The 23,586-nt window shown below is 34.9% G+C and overlaps 1 protein-coding gene across 2 annotated transcripts in view; it reads left to right on the top strand.

The window, feature by feature from the left end:
* NAALADL2 (N-acetylated alpha-linked acidic dipeptidase like 2) overlaps positions 1-23,586 on the top strand; it is a 1,303,067-nt gene that overhangs the window by 990,338 nt on the left and 289,143 nt on the right. For both annotated transcript variants that reach the window (XM_078069051.1, XM_078069053.1), the window contains one exon: positions 148-267. In XM_078069051.1, the coding sequence (XP_077925177.1) occupies positions 148-267 (120 nt within the window). The remainder of the gene's footprint in view (positions 1-147; positions 268-23,586) is intronic.

Below are 23,586 nucleotides of genomic sequence, written 5' to 3'. Positions count from 1 at the left end.
CTAATAGAGTACATTTTTTTTAAAACAGTAGTTGTGTAATGTAATGATTTTAAGTAGGGAGTGTTTATTATTCAACACAAAACTGATAAAGTAAAATCTGTTACTTTTATTAATGGTTTTTTATTTGTTTGTTTGTTTTGGTTTCAGGATTTCAAGAAGGTTCTGCAGAGAAATGTTGTGGCTTACGTTAGTCTCCATAGTCCCATAAGGGGTAACTCAAGTCTACATTCCATGGCTTCACCATCTCTTCGGCAACTGGTAATAGAGGTAAGATGAACTACTTTTTAATAAAATGATTATACAAAACTGCCTATTTCTCTATAATTTGACATGTCTTGATGTTTTCATTTATTTTTAATATGTACAAAACCATCTATGTTTTAAGAAATAATCTATTGCTTATTCTTTTATCAATATTCCTTTAACCAGTTTCTTATGTTCTGCAATTCTGCTCTTGCTATGGTGATAGTTGTAGATAGAATTTTACAGTTACAGAGAACATATGTAAAAATGTAAATTTATTTCTTAAAAATTGAATTTAACTCTCAAGTTCCTAATTCTGTTAATCTTGACATTTTTTGGTAAACTTGTTTACTTTTAGACTTCTTCCCCCTCACTCATGTTTTGAGCAAATTTGAGACCTGCCTTATCTTTTTGACAACATTGCAAGTCCCCTAAAAGCAGGATTTGTGTCTAGTTTCTAGAATATAGTGGTAACTAATTCCAAGATATTTAGAAAATATTATTTGAAAAATACTTACGGGAAAGGGTAGCATGCATTTTCCTATAGAGTAACTTGAAAAAAAACTGTGTAGTTTGTGATAATGTCTCACTAGAGCTATTTATTTAAAAGAAAAAAATTAGTCACTCTGGGGGCTCCTGGGTGGCTGGCTCAGTTGGTTAAGCAACTGACTCTTGATTTTTGCTCAGATCATGATCTCAGGGTCCTGAGGTTAATCCCAAAGTCAGGGTCTGCCCTCAGGACAAAGTCTGCTGGAGATTCTCTCCCTCTGCCCCTCCCCCTGCTCGAGCACTTGCTCTCTCTCTCTCTCTCAAATAAATAAACAAACAAATAAATAAAATTTTTAAAAAAGAATTTGGTCATTTCCAGGCTGTTTCAAAGAGTTTTTCAGAACATCTTTCCTGTTTATTAGTTGAGTTCATTTTTATTTTTGTATTCTTTTTGTGACTTATACTACAGATAAAATGATATGTGTTATTTCTCAGAATGAAAGTAATAATGTCACCACTGGGGGGTGGTTTTCTCTCAACCTGAAGGGTTATCGGTGTATATTAAAAATGACCTTTTAGATTCCCACAGAGTTTCCAGTGAGTATCATAGAAACTGAACTAGATAATGAACGGTGCTTTACTTTAGCCATAATGCCTGATTGAAATGTAATGCAAACTAACATTTTATGATTTTCATAAAGTATTTTCTAGCTTAATAGTTTTCATTGACATTTCCATATGTAGTATAATAAAGAAGACATTATGAAAAATGAAATAGATAAATCTGTACATTTGAGATCAGCAAAACCCCATTGTGCATGCCCTAAATTATATCCAGGTCTGTAAGTGAATTCCTCATGTGCTTTGTACTGCTTTGCATTCTGACTCTCTTACCTGCCTGGAAAAAAACTCAAAAGAGGAAAATCAGCTGCAGATATCTCTCTTAGAAAGTTAAGATATTTCTGTCCAAATGAGTGATCAGGAAAAAAGTATGAGCTCAAGTATCCGGCAACTGGGGAGGGTTATTTTAAAATTTGTCTTTTCCTTCTCGCATGTTACAATATTTGTATTTTGAGAACTTTGGAAGATAAGTAATCATTGAAATTCATAAGCAAATAGAAATAACAAACTATTAAGGTCTATCAAATCTAGGGAAATATCTATCTGTAGAAGTGTCTGAGAATATACTGCTTTTTAAAATATCTTTGTACATCTTGTAATAGAGAACTGTAAAATATTAGCATTTAAACCTAATTATCCAAAAGTACAGCATGGTTTATCAATAATGAATAGTGACATGGAAGATGTACCTTCTTATCTGCTTGGGGGAGGAATCTTTTCATTCGGTAGTTGAAAATGTTTCTATACTAATCTAAGAATTAGTATATAAATTCTAATTTACTCAAAGAAAATTTCCTTTCACTTGAGAGAGAGCATATGTGTGCTGTATAGGACAAATTAGAAAGGTAGGATTATCACAGATTCAAACAAAAGCATATGCAATTTAAAAAAATGGGAATTACTTAACTATATTGAATTTTATTAACACAAAACAAATACATATATAGTAATTTAAGATATATTTGCATACAATTATTTAATGCCAGATATTTTTCTTTAAAATATATAAATACACTTAAAAATATAAAGGTGAAGAGAACTGAAAGAAATAAAACCTCACAGTAATTTATATAATTTAAAATAATTTAAAACTAGTGGCATTTTAAAAAAGAAAGATTTAAAATGTTTCCTTGAAAAAATAAAAGGAACTGGGGTGCCTGGGTGGCTCAGTTGGTTCAGCATCTGACTCTTGATTTCGGCTCAGGTCATGATCTCAGGGTCCTAGGGTCAAGCCCCACCTCGGCCTCCATGCTCAGCTGGGTGCTTGAGATTCTCTCCCTCATCCTCTGCCCCTCCCCCATCAAATAAATAAATAAATCTTTTTTTTTAAAAAAGGACCTGATTATAATAGAACATAAGTAACTTCACTTGAGAAGACATTTTATCAGTCTTCAGAACCTTTATATTTCATCAGTTTACTTAGATTCTGTTACCATATACAAATACATGTTTCATATAATCTAGTGTAAAGCAAACAAAAACAAATTAAAAATGATTTTTCTACAAAGAACAATATTTTTTTTACAAAGCATGCTGACTAAATTGTGGATGACATAAGATTATATGGAGTATACTCTTGTATAGCAATGTACGGAATAAAAAAGATCTAGATTCATGTGGTAGAAATAAATATATCAGATGGAATCTTTAAAGATTAAGCTACAGTACCGCATTGATTGATTGTTTGATTGATTGATTTTTGTTTAAATTCAATTAGCCAGCATATAGTACCTCATTAGTTTATGATGTAGTATTCAATGTACTGATTTTTTAAAAAACTAGACACATACGGGACATTTTAATGGATTATAAGCTTGATAAAAAACAAAACTGTGAAATGGTTGCCCTAAATCAAATACCAGTTCAAATTTCATTTTTAATGTGTTATCCCAATTAAGGAAGATGATCATTTCATCCTTGGTCCATTAGACCTTGGTATGCTATTATTTTTGTTTAAGTTAGACTTAATAGGTGATGGACGTTGGGGAGGGTATGTGGAGCGCTGTGAATTGTATAAGACTGATGAGTCACTGGCCTGTACTCCTGAAACAAATAATATATTATATGTTAATAAAAAAATAGATGAACTGAAATAGGTTTACATACAGTAAAATTCTCCCTTCTTTTTTTTTTAAAGCTTTATTTATTTATTTGAGAGAGAGAAAGTACATGCAAGCAAGGGGAGGAGCAGAGGGAGAAGGGGAGAGAGAATCCCAGGCAGGCTCCCTCCTGAGCACAGAGCCCCACGTGGAGCTCGATCCTACAACCCTGAGATCATGACCTGAGCTGAAACCAAGAGTCGGATGCTTAACGAACTGAGCCATCCAGACACCCCTAAAATTCTCCCTTCTTAAGTATACAGGTCGATGAATTTTGACAAATGTGTACAAGCATATAAACACCATTATAATCAAGATATACAGTATTTCTATCCCAAAAATGTCCCATCATAGCCCTTTGCATTCAGTGTCCTCTCTTTATTCCTAGTTCCTGGCAAAGGCTCATCCGATTTTTGCTGAAATGGTTTTGTCTTTCAGAATAGCATAAACAATGGAAACCTTCAGTATGTAGTCCTTTCTGTGTGGCTTCTTTTCCTTAGCATAATGATTTTTAAAATATGTCCATGTTGAAAGGGGAACCCTCTTACACTGTCGTTGGGAATGCAAACTGGTGCAGCCACTCTGGAAAACAGTGTGGAGGTTCCTCAAAAAGTTAAAAATAGAGCTACCCTATGACCCAGCACTTGCACTACCAGGTATTTATCCAAAGGCTACAAAAATAGTGATTTGGAGGGGCACATGCACCCCAGTGTTTATAGCAGCAATGTCCACAATAGCTAAAAGATGGAAAGAGCCCAGATTTCCATCTACAGCTGAATATATATATATATATTTATTTTATTTATAAATATTTATTTTTTCAATGGAATATTATTCAGCCACCAAAAAGAATGGAATCTTGCCATTTGCAATGATGTGGACAGAACAAGAGGGTATTTTTAAAAAAGATTTTATTTATTTATTTGTCAGAGAGAGAGAGAGCACAAGCAGGGGGAGCGGCAGGCAGAGGGAGAAGCAGGCTCCCCGCTGAGCAAGGAGCCTGATGCAAGACTTGATCCCAGGATCCTGGGGTCATGACCTGAGCCAAAAGCAGATGCTTAACCAACTGAGCCACCCAGGTGTCCCTAGAGGATATTATGTTAAGCAAAATAAGTCAGTCAGAGAAAGAAATACCATATGATTTCACTCATATGTGGAATTTAAGAAACATAACAGATGAACATAGGGGAGTGGAAGGGATAATAAAATAAGATAAAAACAGAGAGGGAGACAAACCATAAGAGACTCTTAACTATAGGAAACAAACAGGGTTGCTGGAGGGGAGGTGGGTGGGGGGATGGGCATTAAGGAGGGCACTTGATGAAATGAGCACTGGGCGTTATATGCAACTGATGAATCACTAAATTCTACCCCTGAAGCTAATAATACAATATATGTTAACTAAATTGAATTTAAATTAAAAAAATTTTAAAAAAATATATGTCCATGTCATTACATGTGTCAGTAGTTTTACAACATGTAAATGGCATGGATATGACATGGGATGACAAGGATAACAAGTCAGTCATGTCTGGGATGAATGCATTACCTCTGGAGCTCTTCCTTCAGCTTGGTACTCTAACTTTGATTTTGAAATGAAGAGGAATTAAACCATTAAATTAAGAAAAGAAGCCATTTCTCTGAAATTAATCTACTAAATTTGAATTAAATCATCCTGAGTGGAGGGGTACATTTGCTTTGTGCAGAAATGCTTAGTGACTATAGGTTTTTCTTAAAATTCATGAAAGATTGACTTTAGAAAAAATTACCTAAAGAATAGTGAAAAACTGATGGTTACCAAAGCTAGGTAATAGGAACATGAGAGTTAATTCTACTGCTCTCTCTTCTTTGGTATTTATTTGGAAACTTTCAGTATAACTTGAAGAAAAAACTCAAAAAAATGCTTAATTTTTCTAAATTATAACATGATAACTAATAAATTCATTTGTCTTCTGAAAGGAAGTGAGGTACCCCTTGAATGATAAATAAAAGTCAAAAACTGAGGTTTTATGTGGTTGATTTTTTTCTGTTAGTTTTGTTAATATTTTGAATCTACATTTCTGCTTCCTTTGTGCTACCAATATTTTTACCTCCCCCAAAATTAGTTCACTTAAATTAGCTTGTAAATTTTAGAATTAAAAATCTCAATTCAAAAAACTAAAAATTAAATATTAGTATTTCTCTTAAAATCCCTGTTTCAGAAATGAATATATTTTCAAACTATCAATTACCTAATTACCTATTTCCTTTGCAAAAATGTTAACTTCATATTAATATTTACTTCTTGTTTACATTTTACTAGGCAAAAAAACAGTGAAATAACTTTTTTAACTTACAATGGTAATGTTAATATGTGCATTATAGACATCAAAATGTATGTCAATTACATAAAACTAAGAATTTTTTATAAGAGCCAGTAAACTATTATAAATGGACTTTTTAGTTAAATTTTAAAATCTCATCTACATAGTACTATAAGAGATTCTGGTGTGAATTTCCTAATTTTTACTCTATGGTTTGTGGTCATTTGGATTTGTATGATTATTTCTAGTTTTTAGCTATAATGAATATAGTTCCTATGATTATTCTTATGTGTTGGTAGAATGGGTGCACTCATTTTTCTTGGGTATTTATCTAGAAATGAAATCAGTAGGTCACTGAGTAGGCACATGATTAACTTTAGTAGACTGCCAAAGAATTGATCAAAGTATTAATTACACTACCACCAGCAATGTATGAATGTCCTAGTTGCCCTATATCAACACATCAGTATATGTAAGTGTATCTTTTTGGGTTTTAATTTGAATTTCCCTGATGATTAATAATGATTAATAATGTTGATATCTTTCTCTGTAAAGGATCATTTGAGCCTTTTACCTATTAAAAAAAAAGAATTGTTCATCTTTGTCTTATCAATATGTAAGAGTTCTTTATATATTCTCAATTTAAGTTTTTTGTTGGTTATATATTTTGAAATCTTCTTCTAGTCCGTGGCTTGACATTTCACTCTCTTCCTGGTAGCAAAACACCTTAATTATTAATCTTATGGAAATCTAAACAGTATTTATTGTTCCATATCTTATACAAAACATGGTGAACTTAATTTAGTAGCTATCTTTAAGGAGCATTATAAACCTTTATTATCCTCTCATTCACAAACATTTTGAGTCCTTATTCTCCCTGTCTCTCTCAATCTGTGTATATATATATATATATACACACACCCACACATATATATAGGTACTCATTTAGGCCTCCTGAATGAGTAAGGAATAAAAGATCTTTGTAAGATCCATTTTTTTAGAAGAAAACTCTTTCTTGAAAACCATTTCCATTGATCCTTAAGTGTACAATAAAGGATATACAGATCAATGTCCTCTTAGTTAATGAAACACAAATGTCTTCATGCAAAGTCAGTTATGGAATTCAAGATAAAATAAGATTTCTCCCCAAATGATAATTTTAAATATTAGGATGCAATACAAACACACACATCCCTCTCTATATACTGCTGTTTCACGTTTATTTTTTGAAATCATCTTTCATAGTCACAGAAGGTATTGATTTTGCCTTTAGAAAAACAGAATTTGATCATCCATATATTAGTCAGTGCTCTGTAAGTCTCAAGTAAATAGTGATGAAATTTCTAAGAGGTTATTTTGGTCAAGCCTAAAGCATTTGTACATATGAAAGTAGTCAATCTAGCTATATTCTTCTTAAATGTCACTTTTGAAGCACCTGCCACACTAGCAAACCTGATCAAAACCAAACGATTGCATCAATATTATAAAACAGTCCACAGGATAGACAGTGTTGTTATTTTTTTTAAAGATTTTATTTATTTATTTGAGACAGAAAGAATGAGATAGAGAGAAAGCATGAGAGGGGGAGGCTCAGAGGGAGAAGCAGACTCCCTGTTGAGCAGGGAGCCTGATGTGGGACTTGATCCCAGGACTCCAGGATCATGACCTGAGCTGAAGGCAGTCACTTAACCAACTGAGCCACCCAGGCACCCGACAGTGTTGTTATTTTTGTAAGTCCCTGCGAAAAAGTAGCAAAGATTTCCTTAGTTTTATAGTGTTTTTAAAAATTTTTTTTCATGTTTTATTTTTTAATACCAAGAACTACCCACCAGGAAATATAGTACATATATCTTAATTCAGCTGCATTCATTAGAGCATTGAGCCCAGAACCAGACTACGGTATTACATCATTATGCATACCCCCAGTCTGTTGCAGGGCTCTATAATAAGGTAAATATTTATAAAGAACCCAACTGTGTATGACATTGCTGTAGGTGTTGTAGGGAACACAATTAGTAGATGAAATGTCCCTGTTGCCCGGGAGCTTATGACTTCACCATGAACCTCAGACATGCATAAATAGCTAAAACATAGGGGTGAGTGTGATGTGTGCTATGCTGGAGTTGACAGGAAAGAGGCAATGAAATCGGTTTAATTCAGATTCATGCGTTATATAACAGTGGCAAAAACGTTGAATATACTCAGAATCTTGAAGACATTTAACCATCTGTCTTATCAAAGCTCAATACTTCGATCATGTAAACCAACTGCTCTTTTCCAGATCTACCAATGCTTCTTTTCAAACCACACAACTGATGTCCATTTCCCTTTCCTTGCTCAAGTCAAGTGCAACCCCGTTATGCTTCTGATCTTCTTCTCTTGTGTTGAGGGGTACTGAACTGCCACGGCCATGTCTGCCGTGGTTCTTGCACAGTTGCTACCTAATGCCACAGTGCTGCTTCCCACTCTGCCTGACCATGCCGCTATTCCCTATGGGGTAGAAACAACACAGAGGAGACATGTTAGTCCCAGAAGGTAATTGGTTCAAATGGGTGAGTTTCTAGAAGCCTGACTTTCAAATAACAGTGTTGTTAAATTTTTTTTCTCTTGATTTTATTTTTATACACTGTGGAATTAAAATGACTAGCCCTAGTCTGCTAGCGCTGCCATAACAGAATACCACAGACTGGGGGGTTTAAAGAACAGAAATTTATTTTCTTACAGTTCTGGAAGCTGGAAGTCCAAGATAAGATTCAGGTAGGAGAAATTGTTCCTAAGGCCTCTCTTCTTGGCTTGCAGAGAGCCACCTTCTCACTGTGTCTTCACATGGTCTTTTCCCTGTGCATGCTCATTTCTTGAGTCTCCTCTACTTCTTAAAAGGACACCAGTGCTATGGGATTAGGGCTCCATCCTTATGTTCTCATTTAACCTTAATGACCTTGTTGAAGGTCTTACCTCCATAAATATGGTCATTTTGGTGGTTAGGTTTCAACCTATAAATTTTGGGAAGACACAACTTAGTCCATAGTATTGACCAAAATGCAGAGTGGTAGAGTACAAAAGGTATAATGGTAGAATTTAAAAAGCTGTCTTTTCTTTTTTTCTCTCTTTTGTTGATAATTTTAATAGAGAGTACTGAAACAAAGCTTAATTTCTCTTCTACTTGCTATAAAATATAAAAGTATAATTGGCTTTGAAACATTCTCTACTGACTTGTCTTTCATGATACATGACATAGTTTTTGTTTGTGTATTTGGTTTTATCCTTGTTAGTTTTTATCTTTTGTTTATTTTTTTAAGGAGAGAAATTCTCTGTGCTTTCTTGCTCGCTATACATTACAACTCTTTTCAGTGGATTCTGCTTAATTCTATTTAATTTATCTTCCTTTCTGCTGCTTCTACTACCAGTAGCCAACTGAAGTGACCATAAACAGTAATAAACTGTTTTAAATCCTATCCTACACTAATTTACAGCTCAGTAAAGTGTCACATTTAAAATTGTGATTCTATTGGCAGGTGAATCTGTCTCCTAGGTTTACAATACTTTTCTTTGTGTTAAAACCAAGCAATCCCTCTAGTTTATTACCGTTTTACAAGGTTTTCTGTTCGTATATCCTGACAATTTGTAAACCCCTTTTTATTTAAATCTACATATCAAGGGAAGTCTTCGTCAGATTCTGGCTAAAACCCTGAATTTCAGAAGGCAGCTGATCTAAATATTTGGATGACATAGCCAAAGAATAGTGCAAACAATTAGAGATATTAAAAAATTAACAAATTTACTGTGAATGCATTCATGCAATCAAAATGAATATCATGTTCCTAAATGGCTTTAGCTGAGTTAGTTTTAGTCTATGACTGTTTGATTGGTATATTAAACACTAGACCCCTACAGGACTCAATAGAACGGCCATTTACTCAAAGGAACTATTAGTGATCACCATTGTTGGCAGGTTAGATAAAACTGTTTCACCTATACAATGCATACCATGTAAAAAAATGAAACTTATTCTGATGAATTAATTGTCCTTTTCCCCCACTTGATCTTTAATATATTTTAGTTAAAAACCTACCACTGATGTCATCAGTGAATTATCTATATGGCAATTACAATAGTAATGCTTTGTCCTTATGATGTATGACATTTTATCTAAAATTGCTATGAGTAATGAAATTAATTTCAACAGATATGGCTTCATGGTTTAAACAAACCATCGTTTCAGGGATGCCTGGGTGGTTCAGTCATTTAAGCGTTTGACTCTTAATCTCGGCTCAGGTCTTCATTTCAGTGTGATGAGCTTGGACCCTGCATTGGGCTCCATGCTGGGCATGGAGCTTAATTAAAAGCAAACAAACAAACAAACAAATAAAAACACCTTTTCAAATATAACTATGGGGATAATTTAGTTTCTATTGGCATGTGCTTACCCCAAATAAGTTGTATAAATTATGACTTCTTTGCTTTTGTTTGTTTGTTAGTTATATTTTTAAGTAGCATCTTAACCAATTTTATATTTGTGTTGATATTTTGTATTTGAATGGCTCCCTTTGTTCTTTAACAAAATAATTTGTTTCTATATACTAACAATGAATTATCTGAAAGAGAAATTTAAAAGCAATGCCACTGGGGCACTGGGCGGCTCAGTGGGTTAAGCATCTGCCTTTGGCTCAGATCATGATCCTGGAGTCCTGGATCAAGCCCAGCTCCTTGCAGCAGGCTCCTTGCTCAGCAGGGAGTCTGCTTCTCCCTCTGCCCCTCCTCCTGCTCATGCTTGCACGCAGGCTCTCTATCACTCTCTCTCTTCTTTTCTCTCTCTCTCAAATAAATAAATAAAATCTTTAAAAAAATATATAAAAACAATTCCATTTACAGTAGTACTGAAAACAATCAAATACTTAAGAATGAATTTAATCAAAGAGGTGAAAGACCTGTACACCGAACGTTACAAGACCTTAATGAAAATGATGGAAGACGACACAAATAAATGGAAAGATAATTCATGTTCTTAGATGAGAAGAATTACTATTATAAAAAATGTCCATGCTTTGCAAAGTGGTCTACAGATTCAATGTGATCTCTGTCAAAATTCCAATAGCATTTTTTACAGTAATAGAAAAAAACTATTCTAAAATTTATATGGAGCCACAACAGACCTCAAATAGCCAAAGTGATCCCAACAAAGAAGAACAAGTCTGGGAGTATCACATTCCCTGATTTCAAGCTATATTACAAAGCTATATTAATCAAAACAGTTGGGGCTCCTGGGTGGCTCAGTCAGTTAAGCGTTGCCTTTGGCTCAGGTCATGATCCTGGGGTCCTGGAATCAAGCCCCGCATCGGGCTCCCTGCTCAGCGGGAAGCCTGCTTCTCCTTCTCCCTCTGCTGCTCCCCCTGCTTGTGCTCTCTCACTCTCTCTCTGTTAAATAAATACAAAAAACCTTAAAAAAATAAAAGAGCATGGTACTGGCATAAAAACAGGCACAGAGGCCAGTGGAACAGAACAGAAAGTACAGACATAAACCATGCACATATGGTCAAATAATTATTGACAGGATATCAGGAACATACTCTTAAATAAATGGTGCTGGGAAAATTGGATATCCAAATGCAAAAGAATGACACTGGATGAATGTACAGCATGGTGATTAGAGCTGATAATACAGTACTGTATACTTCAAAGTTTTTTAGAGTAGATCTGAAGCATTACACACACACACATACACACAGTTACCTATGTTCACTATGTGAGCTGATGGATATGTTAATTATCTTGATCTGGATAATCATTTTACAACATATATGTATATGAAATCATCATTTTGTACATTTTAAATATATATAATTTAAATGATTAAAAAATAATCTAAAATGAAAAATCTAAATAGGCTCTTGGTCAAAATAAATGAAATAAATGCTTTGCTAAAAAAAGGGAACTCTGAAGCAAATGGAAACTGATGAAATAATATTAAATGAATGGTTGAACAAATAAACATGATAATGAATCTTGCTTTAAACTCATATTTCCCAGTGTGTGTTGTGAAAGATATACTAAATAGAACCTTCAGTGTGTATCTGATGCATAGCAAAGATCCAGAGGTAAATAAAACATGCAGTCTTTCCCAAACTTCTTTTGTTCTAGAACCATTCTCCTACAGGCAATTTGTGAAAATGGTCGGGGAGATGCTGCTTTAAACACACCCTATATGCACCTAAAAGTTGGTATTTTTACAGAAGCTTAAATAAATATTCAATCCCTTCACTTTGAAAATGGATTTCTTCAAAGGGTAAGATCTACAATTCACATACACTTTTTCAGAAACACACCTCAATATACAGTGCTGATAAGACTTGAAGGCACTCGGATTATTCCTTCCCTTTGATCTGGAATTTCACCTGCAAATTTATAGCTGTAAGCTTCCTATAATTTAACACTAATCTCTCCACAGTAACTGCTGTTAACTATATTTTTAGTAGGAAAATTATAATTTTAAGACCAGAGTGATAAAGTAAATTGAACAGTAGAAGAAATTAAGCTATTTTAACCCTGAAACAACAATACTTCTGAGGGCCACGATAACAATTTTCTGTATGTCTCCAAGGAGTAGAGAAATCATTTCAATTCAGCCTATGGAAGAATTCTCAAATAGGAAGAATTATCTTAAGGTGCTCAAACATTGTGTAGGTTTTGTGAAGAGGGATTGAACAATTTTATGGGTGGTTACTTCAGCCAGTCTTTATTTATAGAGTAATTCACTTGTGAATTCATCCTCTGTTTGTGTTTGTTTGTTTAGTTGCATAACGTACATGAGAGCCTGCAATTAGTTTCTGGGTTGTTAACTTTCATGTCGATCATTTATTTATTTATTTTTTAATTTTTTTTTATTATGTTATGTTAATCACCATACTGATCATTTATTTATCTATATTGAACCTTTTCAAATTCTGGCTCTAAGTGTATAAGCTATATTTAATTTGTTATATATTAACATATATTTAATATGTTATATATTAACATCTCACCCTGAAGTACTTCCAACTCATTTATCTGGGAGAGTCAATGGTAACCACAGAAAGAGTTAAAGAAGGCAGTAGCCCAAATGTAAAAACTGAAATAGACATGAATCTAGAGAGGATTATAAAGAAAAAATAGTTTAGAATCACAGCATCAGAACTGCTACCCTTTTCCTCAGTATACTTTTTTGAAAGTAAAGTAATCCAGAATTATTTAGTTTGAAAATTTCAGAAATTGAATGAAGGATATTAATTTATAAATTATGTTTTACATGAAACTCAGTCATCTTTGAAATAAAATGACATATCTTCTAGTTGTATATGGCATATTATCCAAAATGTTAAGCAAGTTTCAATAATATTCATAGGTTAAGATAATAATAGGTTAAGAAAATAATAAGATATTGCATGATCCCAAAATGAGGTGACAGGCTCTAGCTTGGTGAAAATCCACAAAGGTGATTGGCATTTTTACTTTATCCTAGAAACAGGAATTTGATAAAGAACTATATACATTACAAAGAATCCCCTGACACTTAATCTAGCTCCTTTCATTAATTTATTTTGCTCTTCATAGAAAAATTATAAACACTACATGGGCAAAAGTAAAATCAATCATCTATAATTTTGCTCAGAGAAAACTACTGAGAATATTTTCCTTTGTGTAATGTGAGTCGATATATTGTTACCAAAAGGAAACTGTATCTGCAGTTTTTTCCTCTCAAAACATTATAGTTTACATTTAAAATATATATATATATATATTATAATATCTTTGGTACATGAGTGAATCAAATGAAAGTAAGTATAGGAGAATTTATTGTAATATACTTATAACTTTTTGGGGCACCTGGTTGGCTTAGTAATTAAGCGTCTGCCTTCGGCTCAGGTCATCATCCCAGGGTCCTGGGATCGAGCCCCTCATCAGGCTCCCTGCTCTGTGGGAAGCCTGCTTCTCCCTCTCCCACTCCCCCTGCTTGTGTTCCCTCTCCTGCTGTGTCTCTCTCTGTCAGATAAATAAATAAAATCTTAAAATATATATATATATATATATATATATATATACTTATAACTTTTCTGTAGGGTTGGAATTTTTTTCAAAATAATAAATTCAGTTAATTAATGTGTGTTATTTTATTTCATAGCTATATAAACATTTGTTAACCAGTTCCTTTTTTAAGAACATTTATATACTGTGCAAAGGTGTTTTTTTTAATTAACATTGCTGCTATATATTAGGTTGTACATACTTCTTGCCTTTTTCCAGTTAGTTCCTTTATCAGTCACTAGACAGTTGCATGTAACAAAAGTCATATTTTAAAGCAGAAATAGGTTTTTAATGTGGAATTAGTTGTTACAAGGTTTTCAGAAGGGCCGCAGGAGCCCCCTCTAGGTCTTCCAGGCATGACTTATAGAACAGGATGATAATAGAGACCTTCCAAGGGCATTTCTATCTGCATGATACGAAAGCTTAGGGTTCAAGAAGCTACTGCCCAAATTACTCAATCTAGAGCCCAGTGCTTCTCCTAAGGTCCAGTGAGCTCATAGTTATTGGCTTTAGGACCACATTGCCGCAGCCATAATGCAGAGAGAAATGTTGTGCCCCAGAACCCGCACCTTGAGACCGCAAGGCCAGAATCCCATCTCTTTACCACGCGTGCAGGGCCAGCAAAGACCTCTGCCGCATTATGTTCCTCTTACTAACCTCATACAGGTGTGTGTACTTGATGGCGGCTCTCAGCACGTTGTAAAGTGATCACTAGCTTTCCAGGCTTCAGTCACGGAGTAGCCAATCTGCAGTGTTTTACACTTTCTTAGAATAAATTCCAGAATATCAAATTTCTGGATCCAAAATATTAGTTTATAAATATCACAGCAATATATTGGAGTGCCTCTTCTTATATGCACTCTTTCACAGAACTGTGTTTTAACATTCTTTCTCTTATTATTTGTAAATATTCAAGCATGATAGTATCTATATTGCTATTTAATTTATATCTGTATATGCTTGATTGCCTGGGAGATGGTTGTGTTGTTGGAAGTTCAGAGGAACAACAGAGCACATCCTAGAGCAGTTCCTAGGATGTTGGCAGATAGTGCTTTCCAACGTCCAGTTTTCTGATTGAAAGGGGTCATAGGTTTGACGCATTATCCTTTCTTTAGATCTTTACTCAAAATCACCTGAGTGAGAAATTCCTGACTCCAACATTTGAAATATGAAACACCATCTTGACATTTTATATCTCCTTTAGAGCTTTATTTTTTTTCTCTTTAGCACTTATCATTAACACTTTATATATCTTAATTTTTGTATATTATCTCTTTTCCCAGTAGACTATAAACTCCCTGAGAGGAGAGAATTTGGATGATTTTATTCATTGCTGTATTTCCAATACCTGGTACATAGAGACCACTCAATAATAGTTCATGGAATGAATAAATAAATGAATATTTGTTTTCTTACACCTTCATTTTTATTAAATAAAGCTTACATATGGGACTTCTGTTTCCACCTGGGATGTAAAAAGCTGCAGGGGACCCTGCTCCCACCCTAACAATGAGAACAAGTGAGATAGGTTACAAAATCACATTTTTAAGAAATCTTAGATGAAAATCTTTTAGAGATCTGAGGCTGCAAATAAGCCTAAGTAAACTGAAATCCAGGAAGTGGTAAATCCTTTCTAGGGGAAAAGAGCTGCTTCAATCATGGCAGAATGACAAGATGAGGAGGGATCTAGGAAAGACATGAGTGAGGAAAAAATCAGCAGAATCAATAAACTTTTAACAGACCCCTTGGGATGGCATGATGATTTCGAATTCCAATAGCCTCGACTGTTCCCCATAGATCTTCCCTGAGCACACAAATTGGGACACCAAAAGCTGGAGGCAGGGCAGATCAGCTGTGAGAAATACCTTCAAAACATACCAGATATTCACCACATAGCAAGACCAGCTGCTGAAACCTGAGTTAGGTTTGCTGAGAGAAATCCCTGTGAGGTGCTCCAGATCCTCACTGAGCACAAAAAGGGAGCTGCCAGTGGCTGGAGGCAAGGAAGGATATGAGAAAAAGTCCTCTGAGGCACTCAGAACTTCCCTGAGTACAAAACAGTGATTGCTGGAGGTGAGGAGGCAGGGTAGGTAAACAGAGAAATCCACCAGCATGGTAGCTGTTGAAGTTTAGAGCAGGGCAGCCAGGCAGAAAGAAATCTCCTGAAGCTCGGAAAACCAGGCATAAGACTGCAAGCGAAGATTATTCCAAGCTGCCAAAACAAAACAAAACAAAACAACAGAAAACTGGCATTTAGGCTATAAAACAGTGAGGCATCACTCATGGCTTGGACCACTGGCATCTGGACATAAAGATATCACTGAAGTCACATCAAGAATCAGACCTCAGCATGGAGTTCACAATAAATCACACTGTTAGCATAAACTACTGGATAGTTTATGACCTAGGACCTCAGGCATAGAAAAGACTAAGGCAGAATATTCCAAGGGCTCAGAGCTCCTCTCTCAGGAGTGTAATGTGCTAGGTTTGAGCAATCCAGGCCTGCTGAGTTAACCCTTAACTCCTTCCCACACAGAAATGTTAAAATGAGTTTCCATGCTAAAAGGAAAGGATCTGCAGGGAGAAATAGAGAGCACCCAAAAGGCGAATATAATGGACCCCAAAGATAAATATAATCAGTATTTCATGGGCAAATGTGATAGATAATATATTTTTAAAATCTAAAATGCTAGAATGGCTACAATTAAAAAGACTCTCAACACCATATAGTGACAAGTTTTTTGAGTAACTGGAATTCTCATACTTCACTAGTGTTAGTGTAAAATGGTACACCACTTGAAAAAGTGATTTGGCAATTTCTTATAAACATGTATCAACCATATTACCAATAATCTCAAGACTAGGTATTTATCCAAGAGAAATAAAAATACGTCTATACAAAGATATGCACAAGCATGTTTATGAGAGCTTTATTCATAATAGCCCAAACTGGAAACAATCTAAATATCTGTCAGTAGAAGAACAGGTAAGTAAATTGTAGTTTACTCATATGATGGAATGCTACCTAGAAAAAAAAGGAACAATCTATTGATACATGCAACATCAAACGTTATGATTTGCAAAAGAAGCCAGACACAAGAGTACATATTGTATGATTCCATTCATACAAAGTCCTAGAACCAATCTATGGTGAAAGAAATCAGAATAGTATTTACCTTGAATATTAGAGTGTTATTGTACATAAACTTTAATACATATGTATTCAGTATAAATCCTAAAAAAAAAATCCACAAAATGTTCCATCTCATGCTTAGAGATGCAAAATTTCTAATATAATATTGCTGAGGCTAAGAATAAAATACTGTTGGAAAAGAAAAAGTTACTCACTTTTCAGTAAGAAAGAATTAGGGAAACTAAAATATACTTATGTCAGGGACATGTATCAGCCAACATTAGCCAACATCTAAAAAATCTCAGCGTGAATGTTAAAGTAATCATTAAATTCTAAGTCTGTTAAAATTACAATAATTTTTTATTCAATGAATTCTTCAGTTCGTACAGGAGGCTCCTTAAATCTGAAGTTTTCAAGAGGTTGCTGTTCAGTATTAAATTTCTAATCATCAAATGTATCTCAGAAGATAAAATCATGAAAATTGTCAGCTTCAAATATATGTCCATAGACTGAAGACATATAGTCTAGTTAAGCAAAAGCTTTTTAAGTAACTCGGAAAATCTGTGCGGTTGGCAAAGAAGGCCATGGCCTATGGAATGGTCTTTTAATCTGTCAGTATCTCAAGGCACATCAAGTATAGTAATACAGCTCTCAGCTCCCTTTGAGATAATCTTTCAAAGTACTGTATCAACTATCATGTGACATGTTCAGAAATTTCTCCAAAAGATCTTTTCATCATGTTGAAAAAGATAGTTGTTCTTACAGATGCATTGCTTCATTAAAAGTAATTTGTGTCTACATGTTCACCAACCTATTCATTTTATTTGAAATTACTGATTTCTTTTAACCTAAAAAAATAAACCGTAAATTTAGGTCAGACTCATAATTTATCTGAGTGAGATGCTGATGTTGGTCTTAGGGAGTTTTATGAAGAAAACAGGTAGAGATTTGACATAACCTTTTGAGATGGCCACTTAATACTTTGTTATCTTCTGTAGCCATTCTAATTTCCTTAAGCATTTTACTAGATTAAGGGAATTGAATTATAGTTGTTAACTTCTTCTCTGCTCATTCCAATAACATCATTTGAACATGGACACACATGTTCCTTAAAATGAACATGCCTGAACAAGAAATAAGAATTTTAGAGATACACAAAATAAGTACCTGAGAAATGAGCCTTCCTAAGAAATAAGACTAGTTGAGCAAAAGATTTGTAGATCAAGTTTCTGCACTGTGTACAATATGTATTCTCAACCAAAGTATCCTAATAATCACATCTTATCCTATTGAATGTAGGTACAGACAATATTTTGAGAAATGCTAAAAAAAGATAGTCATTCTTCAGACAGCATTCACATAGTAATCCATGTGCCAGGCATAGAATAAATTTTATTGGAGTTGATTTGGTTGTTTTTCTTTGGTTCTTTTTCTTTCACTTTCCTCTTATTTTCCTCTAGTCCCTGTGAACCTCCTCTTTCCAGGCTTCTTTATTAATCCTTTTTCTAGTCTTTCTAACTCTTTTTCTTCCTTTCAAGGAGTTTAACCATCAATTGCCTATGTGTCTCCTAATCTATCATTTGAACTTTTCATTTGAACTTTTCCTCACTATTATTATTTATTTTATAACTCTGGTTGACCTCAACTCAGCCATCCTCAGGGCTAGTACCATTTACTTTTTTAAAGTCATCTCAAAGGAATGCATTTGGTCTTCCTAGACAAGGTTGATGATGATCGTCACTTCAAATACGGGTGTCCTATACTAAGATCAACGGGCTACTCTCGGGAGTGTGCATCTGGGTGATTGGAAGACTCAGCATTAAGAACTGAAAGCAGGGCAGAAAGGAAAATTAATATTTATTGAACATGCATGTGCCAGGTCCTGTACTGAGTCCATGCTTCTATGTTATTAATTATCTTATTGTGTCCTTGAAACAACTCTACAAGCTTGAAATTTCAGATAGAGGTACAATTTATTTAGTTTTGCAGCAGAGAGTTGCTGGTAATGAGATTAGACTGGCAGACATGTATATTGCAGCCAGGCTTCTTTCACACTTTAGAGCAGCTAGTCCTGGAAGCAGAGCAAAACTATGGCCAACTGGGTCTTTTAGTCAAACAGATGTATTGAGGAGCAAGATAGTTCAGCAGAAGGACTGTTTCCCAGCCAAATGCTTTATTTGGCAAGAGTGAAATTAAAAGGAAAATACAATATAGATAAATGTCCTTTAACTGTGAATAGTGTACATGAGTGCACAAGGAGTAAAATGTTTCCTATTATGCTAAAAGTTCATCTGTCAGGAAAACCTTGTTAGAAAAAAATTAATCATGGCATTCATAAAATATACATATTTATGAAAACATTCACGGTTTATTTGAACAGTGTTATAATAGTCAATACTTTCAAATCATAAAATGTCTCTTAAAAGCCATAATTATTTGGAAATACCATGCAAGTAACATAAATCATGTTTACAAGGTGTATTTTAATCATATTACAGAACTGCTGTCATCACAGCAAGATGCCACTGTATACTCCAAATTAAGGACCCTATGTACTCAATTACTGTTGCTATTTATTCTAAGAAAAGCGAGCAATAAGTCAATTTACTTCCTTTAGTAAATTATGTTTTGATAATGTCAAAATCATTCTTAAAATATTATAATACTGTTACATGTTATAACATATCCCAAAAAACACAAATGTGTAGTGATGTAGATGATTTTCACAGGGTGTGTGTGTGTATTTGGTGGTGATTAGAAACAAAGTTAATGAGGCCAAGGATTGATAAGAACTACAGTTAACAACTGAATTATGAAAAGCAAATCACACTGTTTTTTTTTTTTTTATTTTTTTTTTTATTTTTTAAAGATTTTATTTATTTATTTGACAGAGAGAGACACAGCGAGAGAGGGAACACAAGCAGGGGGAGTGGGAGAGGGAGAAGCAGGCTTCCCGCTGAGCAGGGAGCCTGATGCGGGGCTCCATCCCAGGACCCTGGGATCATGACCTGAGCCGAAGGCAGACGCTTAATGACTGAGCCACCCAGGCGCCCCCAAATCACACTGTTTAAATTGCTAGCCTTAACCAGCAGCATAAATAATTTTTTTCTTTGCTTTCTGTCATGTTGAGAGAGGTGGTAGAAAGCTTGATTATGTGGCTCTCCATTTAGGTAACAGAGCTCCTAACTGCTATTCTTATCAGTGGTACTCTTTGCCTGTTTAGACTAGTTCTAAGTTGAAATACAACTACCAATTGCCTTAATGATTCCTGGCTTTCTAACTGTTTTAGCTAAGAATAGAGAGCCAGAAGCAATGTAGAAATCACAATATTGATGTCTAAATGTATGTCTAGAAAGAATTATGCCAGCTTGACAATTTATTGGTGATATTTGGTCAATTGCTTAATCTCTTCCAGCCTCAGTATGGTTTGTTTTGTGAAACAGGAATAATAATAATAATAATAATAATAATAATAATAATAATAATAATACTGTCTAAGCTACTTCAAAAAGATTATTGTGGGAATAAAAAGATTGTATTTGTTAAAAGATAAACTGAGACATATTAAAAAGTTTAAGAGTTTGAGCAAAAATTGATTTGAATTGGGCAGAGCCAAATCTGAAGTGGTTAAAAATGCTCCACCAAGGGGAGCTAGGGGCAAGACTTTTATAGAAAGAGGTGGAAGCAAAGCAAGGACATTGTTTGATTGGCTATAGCTTAAGTGGTTGCATTCTTTGAGAAAGCTAGTTGGCTGTTCCTGATTGGTTGTCTTTACATTTTGATTTCTTGACCTTCAGGCATTATAGGCTTAGGTTTTGGGTTGCTTCTGCAGGACTAAGGCATTAAAGCCATCTCTGTCTAATGGGCTTGTTTAAAGAATTTAACACATCAAATGCACCTTTAAGAATTGCAAAACACAAGACCACATCAGATCAGATTGTAATCAAGGTGTCTTGGCATATTAGCTTTACCCTGCTCCTCACAATAGGATGCCAGAATCTTAGGCTTCTAGGGTCTCCTTCTTCTTGGAGGACAGAGCCTGAGGAGAGAAGGTTCTCCAAGGCTCCTGGAGCCTACATCCCTAGCATGCACTCTCTTGTTCTACCCTTCTTTACTCGGACTCACACATCAGTGACCTGGAGGACTTCTCTGACCAAGTGTCATTGCTCCTTATTCGTTTACCATGATCAGCTTCCTGAATGATCAATTTGATGTGTTTTTCAAAGTTCATGTTTATCCTTCTGATCTCTAGCTTCAGCAGTCTTGAGACTGTGTGTGGAGTTATACCCCCAGCCTCCAGGGCTACAATTCTTAGATAGTTTCCTGAGAGTGAGGCCTTCCTTACTCTCTATGATTCCTTAGAATGGAAACTCTGAGATGTGGCAAAAGTTGCCTTGGCAGCTGGTTTAAAAGTAATGTGTCATAGAACCAGTTAGATGCACCAGACTCTCTTTACCATGTTAGTCACAGTGTGTCTCTTGTCTGACCTGGGGCATCTTAACTCTTACCCAGTTGTTCAGGCCCCAAAACAGTGGAGTCATCCTTTATTCCTCTCCTTATCTCACTCTGCCCATCCACTCCGTTTGGAAATTCTTTTGGTTTTCTACCATCAACATATAGCCAGAATCCAGTCACATCTCACCGTCTTCTTGGTTTCTACTCTTGTCCCATCCAAGATGATTTCTGTAGCCTCCTATCTGCTCACCTTGCTCCCATCTCACCTCCAGCCCCCAATCTATTCTCAAAATATCAGCCACAGTTATTCCTTAAGAACCTAACTTAGACCATGCTGTGATCTGCTTCTAATTTCATTCTGGGTAAAAGCAAAAGTCTTCAGTGGCCTAAAAAGCCTTATAAGATCTGACCTCTGACGAACTTAGTCCCATCTCCTTACTACTCTCCCTTTGCTCACTCTGCTGCGGTCATGGTCTTTCCCAGTGAGAATTACCCTGTCTACCTAATTTAAGTTTGCCACCCACCCCTCCAACGCATTCCTGAGTCCCTTGCCGTATGCTGTCGTAGCACTTACAGCATTCGCTATAACGTACTTATTATGTTTGCACTTACAGCATTCGCTATAACGTACTTATTGATTATGTGTGCTGCCAGTCTTTCCGCTGTAAAATGTAAGGCCCATGAAGATATATGGAGGGATGGTTGTCTGTTTTGTTTCCTGATGTTTTCCTGGAATCTAAAACAGTGCCTGGTACATAGTAAGTTCTCAAGTAGTTGTTCTATGAATGAATGAAGTATAATTTTCTCTTCTTTTCTCCTCTTCTCTTTTCTTTTTCTCTTCTTTTCTCTTTTTTTGTTTGGCCCATCTGAGGTACTATCTAGAGAATTAAGAGCAGATTTTGTCCTTTCCCCTACAAGCGCATCAGTCCTAGTTTTGATCATTAGTCCTCAGTGTATCCATAGAGCTTTTATATCAAGAGAATTCCTGGCAGCTACCTTCTCTGACATGCATAATAGCTTATGAAGTCCGTAGAGATAAAGCCTCTTTCTGGAGTCTAATTTCCAAAATTAGTTACACAACATCTACTTAAATAAATTTTAATATTATCTATAAACCACTTAATCTAAAGATGCATTTTAATAGAAAAGTTCACTTGGGATTTATATGTATGTAGCAGAAAAAGTGTCTAATTCAGATACAGTGGATGGCATTGGCATGGCATTCCTAGAATTGTTAGAAGTATATGTTTTTGTATTATTTCCTTTACCCTTTATCAAAATAGTCTATCAAATACCTCTGTAGTCTGGGAAAGATTGGCACCAATTTAAGTAAAAGTGTTAGTAGGCCAAACCAAAGCAAACACCACTGAAATGGAAATGCCAAAAGGAAAAGTGACATGATAAACTGGACCTTACTGAAATGGAAAATGGCATAATGTTTAATAGCGTGAGTAGCTGAGATATTCTCTTGTCAGAAAATTATTACTTTTATTATTATTAACTTTTACTTAATTCTATATCAAAGATGTTTCTTTGAACCTTTAGTGTAATGAGTGATTTCTTTCGTTACTCTTCCAAATGAAATTGAACAAAGATTGCGGGCAGGCAGGCATACTATGAATTAGAGAAGCAGCATGAATTTTTAGCCTGCAGTTCGAACCTTTCTTCACACTGGTGTTGAATCTGGCATTCTGTGAGTTGACCGATCTTTGTGAAATATGCTAATTATTACTAAGAAGATAGTTTCTATGCCAGGTATACCGTGTGAATGATGTGTGTGTATACATGCACATTTACACACATCTGTGTTCATCTGTGTGTAAATAATTCATAAAAAATGATTATTCTTGAATTTGAATCTAAAAAGCTTTTCATAAAACCTGCAAGTTAATGAGTAATAGTTGTGTGGGTTTTTCTCTCTCTCTCTTTCACCTGTTCTAATTTTACTTTGAAACACATCTTAGGCCAGAGAAACTGGGCCCATTGTAAGATCAAATATTTACCTTTGAGATGGTGCTTAAGGCCACCCTCTCCATGTCTTCTCCACAAAATGATATCTTTCTATTGATAACGTATTGGGAAAGAGTACAATCAAACAAATTTTTTATGACTTTTTTTGTACTTAGACCAAACTCCCTGCCAGGACATCTCTTGCTTGAATAGAGAGAGCTGGGAGACTTACTCA

Source organism: Halichoerus grypus, chromosome 1 (assembly GCF_964656455.1).
Source record: "Halichoerus grypus chromosome 1, mHalGry1.hap1.1, whole genome shotgun sequence".
NCBI classification, from domain to species: Eukaryota; Metazoa; Chordata; class Mammalia; order Carnivora; family Phocidae; genus Halichoerus; species Halichoerus grypus.
The sequence above is the reverse complement of the archived record's forward strand: the minus strand, read 5'-3'. Positions and strand labels throughout refer to the sequence as shown.